The following is an 8,563-nucleotide window of genomic DNA, read 5'->3' as shown; positions in this document are numbered from 1 at the left end:
CGGATCTTCCGTTTTACAGGGTGCCACATGCGTAACACGGGGTTGAAAAGCATACATTGACGCTGTGTTCGAAAACACCTTAAATACAGAGACAAATGAAGTAAAAAAAGTACCAAGAATATGGCAATATCTGATGCACTGGTCAAGGAATCGACTTGATGACAGACTTTTAGCAGAACGAATGCATCTACTTCTGGTCTCTAGAAGCTCACATTTATAATGATTAATAATCGTAAAGTCACACACAGATGATGCAAACATGTCTCCTCACTGAATCAATTACAATTCAATTTGTACTTGTCTTTCGCGGCATCTCATCATGCGGCAAATAATCACAAACTTCAAATAACCTGATTATTATCCATCGATGATGGTAACCGTTGACAATTTGAAATTGAACTAACAGTTTGGAGAGTAAGTAACTCTGTTTTTGATAACTTTCTGTGTTCCCTCGGTGTAATAAGTACGGTGTGTTTTTCTTCTTCTATCACATTTGGACGATTAAGTATAGCGACACACATTGTATATGAATTGCGTAAATGTACCAGTCTAATTCACGGTGTTGAAATTTAACTGTGCAGAGTCGAGACAACCAGTGACTTTTTACATTCCGTTATCAATGCATATCGCACACGTCCAAGTTGCCGCATTTTCAGTCAATGTGCAAAGCAAACCATATGTTTTAGGTCGATGAATAAGGAATTAGGACATTTTTAATTTAAACAACGGAGACAATAAAAAGAGAAAATAACTTTGAAAAGTTACAGATGCTATCACTTTTTTGCGTGTTGTCTACTATTACTTGGTAGTTGCGGTGTCTGTTTTTTTAATACGGAATCCTGACTGAGGGTGATACATTGCATCTCACATCCTCGGCAGGAGGATTGCGAGCGGTGAACTTTGGGTTTTTGTGTAAGATTTCGTGTTTGAGCAGCTTAGGAATCCAAATCGATAAAAAGATGCATCGCGTTTGTCGGACTCTTTTGCATGATTGGCACCAGTCCTGCGCTTGCATATCTCAGGATAAAAAGGTCGGCTAGTACACAGATATAAACACAAAGGACCTGGATGTCGGTTCAATGTGGCAAGGTTAGCGTGTAGTCAAAAGAGGACAGCTACCTGCGCAGGGCCTTCGTACAAGCTTCTTGGAATTTAAGACATGATATGTTAGACATTCAGCCGATGTAGTCCTGCGTCGCTGTTGCATTCAGCAATAATGAAGCCAATTGCCGGCCGCGTCTGAAATGCCACGTCGATAATAATAGCAAAAACGGAATTACTTGGTGATCAGTCAGTCACCCAATGAATTCCTAGATCCCGGGAAACAACCTTCGGACGGGCTTTCGACTCAACTTGGATAACCCATCATGTATTTTCCAGTAAACGAGATGACGAAACAAAGTAGGAATTATTTTATCGATCACATTATCTGAACTACAACTTTGTGATGGCTGACTTGAGAGGTTAACTATTCCTAATGACACAACACGGTGCTTAATTGTTTCTGACCGACGTACATTCAGGGGGTTAATCGCACCTATCACCTATTCAACCTCACCCAGTTACGGCGCTGTGGCCTTTCCTCTCTAGACTTGAGTCAGGATGTATTTATAGATCATATTAATGAGTAATTGGTTTTCAAATTACCGTGTGGAAATTGTAGTCTGCGTGATTGAAGCTTGGAATGCTACACTTGATGTATTCTCGACCCACGGATTGCATCAGGCCCAGAAAAGTCCACACGATTAGGTATTTGCCACTCGTTGAAATAGTTTCTTGATCATTAAAATCTTCGTCATATCAAGCACTGATCCTAATACTCATTATTTAACTGTATTTCTTGGAATATTAAACAAAACAAAGATCTCTGGTAGACAATGCATTCTAGCGAGATTCAGCCAATAAGGATCAAACTAGACAGCTGAGCGCTCCTTTTCGATCTCACTTCCATGCTTTTACCGTACTCAACTTGAACCCATTTTATTTGTTGTGTGTAAATAACACATTTTCCGTATTTGTAAATGTTTCCCCTGACGAATAAGAGAAGTAAAATACAACAGTCCCAATTATCATCAGGTTAATGAAACACACACAAACACCAATATTGGCAGCAGACAAAGAGTGACCATTGGTACAGTATATTTACGTATAACCATATACAAATAAACATCAAACCAAGAGCGATTTGTCTTTCTCAGATCTTTGATCTCAGGAATATAGCACAATCTCCTAAAATTCTCAAAAGAACTTAGAATACAAGCACCGTGTTGATGATCGATATTATTGATAAAAGGCGAATTTTGCAATTCACAATTAAATTTGTAAATGTTGGGTACGCTATGCAGCTGGTCGATTCCGCAAAGCCAACAAATATATATATATATATATATATATATATATATATATATATATATATATATATATATATATATATATATATATATATATATATATATATATATATATATATAATGCGCGCGTGTGTGCGAACTAGCGTAGGATTTGTACATTTTCATGCTCTGAATTTGCTCAATCACATCTTGGAAATCTTCTAGTGATGACAGTGAAGATAGCAGATAGCTCGGGGATTTCTGCAGTGGATATCATGAAGCCTTTTAAGTTGAAGCATAAACGTTTTACTGGTAATCTCCTGTGGTTCGTCCTCAGTCTTTACTAACCATTTTGCCATTCTTGTAATTGCATCTTGCGGCTATTTATCGAAATCTGTAGTTGATGAAATCCACCAAGTCTCCGCAGAAAGTATAGACATGCGTCTGAAGATATTTGTGTCAATATGATCAACTAAGTTGATAATCCGCCGGCGGGGAATATGTTACTTCTCTACTGAATGTTGTTCGTTTTGACCCACGGACGAATTGCCCTTTTTATTTCCATAATGCATTGAAAACCTGCAGAATGCACGTGTTAGTATGGCTGGTGCAAACCCATCGTGGACGAACAAGAAAACAGGAGGGTTATTGCTCGACTGACGGTGGCTACTGAATTCCTATGAAGTCAACCAGTTAAAAATACTTATATATGGTGGGATGAAGGGAATATAGTGAATTTGAAGGATAAAACATGCACAAATATGTATGTATGTATGTATGTATGTATGTATGTATGTATGTATGTATGTATGTATGTATGTATGTATGTATGTATGTATGTATGTATGTATGTATGTATGTATGTAAACTGGTTCTTTGCTGAAAAAAAATCTGAGTGCGCGCGAATATGGATGTAGGCTATGCCAAGGATGTATGAAGCATAGACCTATAGGGCCTAGGGGACTGGTCAGTTTCTTCGGCTTTGGGGGGCCGTGGATTATTTTTTGTCGACGTCAAAAGGTAGCTGACCCCCCTCCCCCTTATTCCAACTTTAGAAAACAGGGTAACCCACCTGCGCGTGACAAAAGTAAAACAAAAGGTGGAATATAAATTCAATAATTCAGTATATATATATATATATATATATATATATATATATATATATATATTCTAAAGTTTGAAATACAGTGTTTTGAATGAGTTGTGAATGTATTCCACACTTTTTATGCATAACCAGATGTTTAGAACTGTTGTAAAAGAATGTGATTGTGAAATATTAGTGCATGTTGCTTTCTAGTACTGAATTCTCATACAGAAAACAGAAAAGTTTGAGGAATTTGTCATGCTTTTCATATGGACTGCAGATTTCCTAATAATTAGGACACTTTGCAAAACAGACTTCCAATATACAAACATCAAGATATTTCTGTAATATATCTCTGATATATTAAAGTACCGCGCCCCAAGGGCCCGTCGGAAAATATTAAACATCCAGTTATCTCTGATATAGGCCTAGGTCCTACATGTCTGATACATGAAAGTCATGCGGTTGAAGGGTATGCTGAAAAATATGTTTAAACGAACGCGGCCAAAAAATTTTAAACACACAGATGTATCTGATATTTGTCTGATAAAAGTTTCGCGCTTGATGAGGGATCTGAAAAATATGTTTTATCATCATCAAAGTTTTTATTATTATTATTAAAGTTACGCGTCCAAAGGGCGCGCCGAAAAATGCAACTGAATGATGAAATTTGTGGCTGGCATGATGCATTTTAGGCAAGTAAGAGCTTATGAGTCGGTGTCGAAATTCAAAAAGAAAACATAAGAAAACAAAACAAAAACACATTGACCCCCTTTTGGGCATTTAAACAACATGGTGACCCCATCACCAAAGTCAAAAACAGGATGACCCCCCCGGCCAAAGAAATTGACTAGTCCCTAGGCCCTATTGGTTTTAGGCTACAGTGTCCTACGGGGGATGCAGAAAAGGGTAAACAGAGAGGATTCACAGAAGGAAGACACAAAACGGGGAAAATATATTAATAGGAGAAATATTGTAATAATGGAAAGGTACTGGAACAAAACAAAAGATCAAAAAAGCCCGAATTATGCCGATAAGCCTAGAAAAATTTGAACTGAAGAGATGATTAGTAGACCTGAACGTTATTAAGCGTTGCTGTGGATTACATATGGCATATTTGCAAATAACACCCGACAGGCGAAAATAATTGCAATAACGTTAATGTAAAGGTCGTGCAATAGAGTTTTAATTTCAACGGCAAATTACCCGGTGCCCGGGGATCTGAAAATTAAAAAAAGTAAGGAAAAAACTGGGAGTCAATGTAAAAAATTCTATCCAATCAAAAATATTTACTTTGAATTATAAAGGCAACGAATGACTGTTATAAAGCGAAATGTTGCTCCGATTATAATAAGAAAAATTAAGTCGTTTCCCTTGGCACTTCTAGTATTGAAAGTACCAATATTAATCGAATTGGTTATTCGAAATCCTTTGAAAGGGCGCCATTCTCGCAGTCGTAAACAGTGGGTACTATGTCGTAAAATTGGACATATTTATATCGGAACACTGCTGAGTTGTTCGCAAAACGTTGTTTTAGTTCATCTGTTGGTCATTTGGTATCACCTTCTAACAACGTAATAGTGTTAAATTGTCTGGAAAAATCCTGAAAATTCGGTTCGAAGCTCTCGTCCAATTGTCGCAAAAATTACATACCCCTTAACGACATGGAGTCGTCTCTCACCAGCTGTCGTTCAGGTGAAGTTTGTTTTGGTATGATTTTGTTTACGTTTTGCATTTGTTCGCCAGCGAAATTACCTCACTTACGTAGTAGATAGTTGACATGTCATCCAATATTTAGGTGCAGATTGACAGAGATATATTGCGGAGTTTGATTGAATTGAAAACGGCACGATTCTTATCGATCTTATCGCGTCTGGCCGACATAGTAAAAGCCGGGACAAGTTAGCACGCTGATAAGGTCAAGATTCCTACATTGAATCGTGCGTCACATAGATTCATCGATACTGCGCGATCTGTCGGCTAGAACAGTCCAATTAACCATCGATGATATTCGAACATAACATCTGTGGACACTTCTCCGTGGACTAAATCAATTCATGCACGATGCAGTTTCGTATCAAATTATTGCTCGTGAACGCAGTCGTGTAGAAACGTACATGCAGTCAAAAATCCTCGGGATGCTGAAAGAGGCACTCTCATTATTAAGATCGCGGTCCCTGCACCAGCAAGGAACCATAATAATATGGACACAGACTGACTCAACCCTGGTGTTCAGGCAGTATTTCAAGTTCTGGGCTAAGCTAACTGAGCTAGCTTTGACCTTTGTTGGGTGTCAATGCGACCATACAATGGCCCTCTGTAAGCAATTCTGACCAAAACAACCTCTATATTTTCCACTAGAGCGCACGATGCATTCTGTGACCTTAAAAGGCAGCCAAGCATTACTCTGTTAACAACATAATGCAAACTTCCGAATCCAAGGAAGTTAGAATGGTGTATTCTATTTTATTTACATGCCTTATACCTCACAATGAACTTCTTGTGTTGCATGTCTTTCTTTACAATTATTACATGACAAAGGTGCGTTTTCAGAGCAAATATACTCTCACAAAAAATCTTCACCAATCGAATGACTTGTGCAGTAATATCAGTATGATTTCACCCAAAAGGTTAGTGTATTTCCATGCTTGACAACAGCAGTTGATTGAATGCTGGTGAAATGCTCAAAGAAATTTCTGTCCTCCTCAAATCTAAGGTCAAATCAGGTACTTGGTGGAATGGGAAAAATCAACCTTTTTCATCAGGTCAGTTTGGTTTGATTATTATTAACACTGCATTTAGTGCAAACGGTGATCTGCTCAGTTGAAAGTCAAAATGTCGTAATTACTTTGCCAGTTTAGGGTATTGCATTTTAGCAATTCAGAGAGCCACTAGGCTCACAGAATGAACTTTATATCATAATATGCTGCGCTATTCTTCTCAAATGTCTTAGGATGATGCATCACCTTATACTTAGTTAAGTTAGTAAACTTTGTAACTTGTTTTTGGTGCAAAAACATGAGAGCATGAAGTATGTCAAACATGTTGTTAAATCATAGACCCTCAAAGGTCTATGGTTAAATCGTACACATTTCTTTATGATTAACTATATTCTGGACTGTATTCTTGGATATTGCAAATTTGTAGAACAAGAGACTCATTCTCAGAGTGTGGTCAAGAATGATAGGAAACAAAGTGTTGTTGTTCTTTGATACTCAAATTGATATGCAGAAGACATAATAATATCTTGAATGCTTTTCAAATTTGAAAAAAGACAATGGTAATTATGTCTACACAATTGAAGGGTATCATATGTGAATGCAACAAAGTAAACAAGGGATTATAAAAATGGCAATTCACTATATTCACATGTTGATAAGTAATACACCACAATGCCATCGTAGTAGTATGGCTGTGCATGTAATAACCGTCTATCTTGAAAAGTGTGATTACTCAGAGCCGTGTTTCAATGACATCCGTCATTTCATTTCCCAATCGCTTGTGCAGCATCTTCATCCAGATTGAGTGGAATCGGCTAATCCGTACCCTGGTGGCTCCTTAATCCCCCTAAATCCTCTCTGATCCCTTACAAGCACACTAAGGACACCTCCATGTTTTCCAGGCTATCATTCTCAGCTGTATTCTGTCCAAGGCCATTTTATAGTTGAGCTGTTGTAGATTAAAAATACTTCCTTTGTTCCTGATCCAAGGATTTTCCATTGTCACAGAAATTTTCAAACATTTCCTAATGTGTCAACTCAGAATTTGTCATGTTCTTTCGCTCACAACTGCCATGAACTCAACTCTTGCGGACACTGTGCACAAAGTATACTTTGTGTTTGCATCACTGGTTGGAATGAAAAGAGCAATATCAAATATACAGGCATAAAAAAACAAAAAACCCTCTCTGATTATCTTAGCCATAGCAAGTTCACAATTGAAAAGCAGATGGATCCGTGTTGCTATTTGTTTCATATTATCCGCACCCAACAATGTTAACAGGTTAATTTTGTACAGTAGCAGATCACAGCATATAATGTGACCTTGAAGCTGAGGACATAATTCATTAGAATCTACAAACACTGATGAACAAGATTATCCTTGCAGATCATCTGGGCTATAGGGTCAAAGTTCATATGAGGTAATCTGTTACCAGGGTTTGATAAGATGAGAAGTGATTTAATGGAAAGTGTCATCACTTTGGTGGAGCATTGTCATCTGTCTGAGGTTTTTGAAAGCGATTTTTCCATCATTAACCTCATCGCTATCATCAAACAAATGTAACTGCAAACTTCCAAAGGGCCTGCATTACTCACCAGGTTCAATCTGCTGAGTAGATTTATTGACTAGATAACAATGTCAGTGATGAACAAAGGAAAGCTGTAGGAGGGATAAACTGTGCATATTACCACTGATGTGAATTTTACACATAATTCATTTTGCACTCAGTGTTCATTAGCATCATGTATTGTGTGCAGATTCCTGATCCATTGAATTTGATATTCCCATTTTCACAGGCACCATTCCAAGACTCACTTCCAGACGACACACAAGAGCATCTACCCAAATCTATTGTATTCCCTTTCCAGAGATATGACTAACCTACCATGGGAACCACTGTAGCCAGTCCGTTCTGGATTCCGGCAGATAAAGCGTATGCCGGAGTGCCGGCATTGTTACAGGACCTGGAGAGTTTGCTGAATGACAGAACTACAGCTGATGTTCATTTTATTGTTGGAGACAATGAGGTGAGTCATAATTTTATTTTTCGCAGCAATGATATCTTCATTTATATCAAGAGCATTTTCTTATGTTTATGGAAGGGACAATATCTGTAACTTTTGATAATTGTTTCATAATTTGTGTTCTGCCAAACAAGTACACATTCAGCTTGTTTTACTCACTAATATACAAACTATCAGCCTTGCAAACACAATGTGGTGTGTATATGCAATGTTATTGTTGACCAATGGTTATACTCCGGAATAAAAAGGACATGATGTGTTTTACGGACTCAAGAGATCACATGATGATGGTACAAGCAAGCCAATGTGTGTACTAACACGTATGGAAATACCCATACTACTTTGTGCACATGGGTTTGTGTATATCTTGATCCATCAAATTCTGGGTTTGACCTATTAACTTC

At 37.7% G+C, this 8,563-nt stretch overlaps 1 protein-coding gene across 6 annotated transcripts in view; it reads left to right on the top strand.

The window, feature by feature from the left end:
• LOC139144222 (BTB/POZ domain-containing protein 9-like) overlaps positions 1 to 8,563 on the top strand; it is a 121,778-nt gene that overhangs the window by 23,599 nt on the left and 89,616 nt on the right. Inside the window, exons 1-2 of one of the 6 annotated variants that reach the window (XM_070714878.1) lie at positions 5,073 to 5,109; positions 7,932 to 8,162. In XM_070714878.1, the coding sequence (XP_070570979.1) occupies positions 8,022 to 8,162 (141 nt within the window). In that variant the 5' untranslated portion in view covers positions 5,073 to 5,109; positions 7,932 to 8,021. Of the gene's footprint in view, positions 1 to 5,072; positions 5,125 to 5,808; positions 6,045 to 6,088; positions 6,180 to 6,848; positions 7,556 to 7,931; positions 8,163 to 8,563 lie in introns of those variants that run through there. The other 5 variants (XM_070714877.1, XM_070714883.1, XM_070714879.1 and 2 more) reach the window with 5 other exon arrangements.

The sequence above is a fragment of the Ptychodera flava genome, chromosome 11 (genome assembly GCF_041260155.1).
Source record: "Ptychodera flava strain L36383 chromosome 11, AS_Pfla_20210202, whole genome shotgun sequence".
In the NCBI taxonomy this organism is placed as follows: Eukaryota; Metazoa; Hemichordata; class Enteropneusta; family Ptychoderidae; genus Ptychodera; species Ptychodera flava.
The sequence above is the reverse complement of the archived record's forward strand: the minus strand, read 5'-3'. Positions and strand labels throughout refer to the sequence as shown.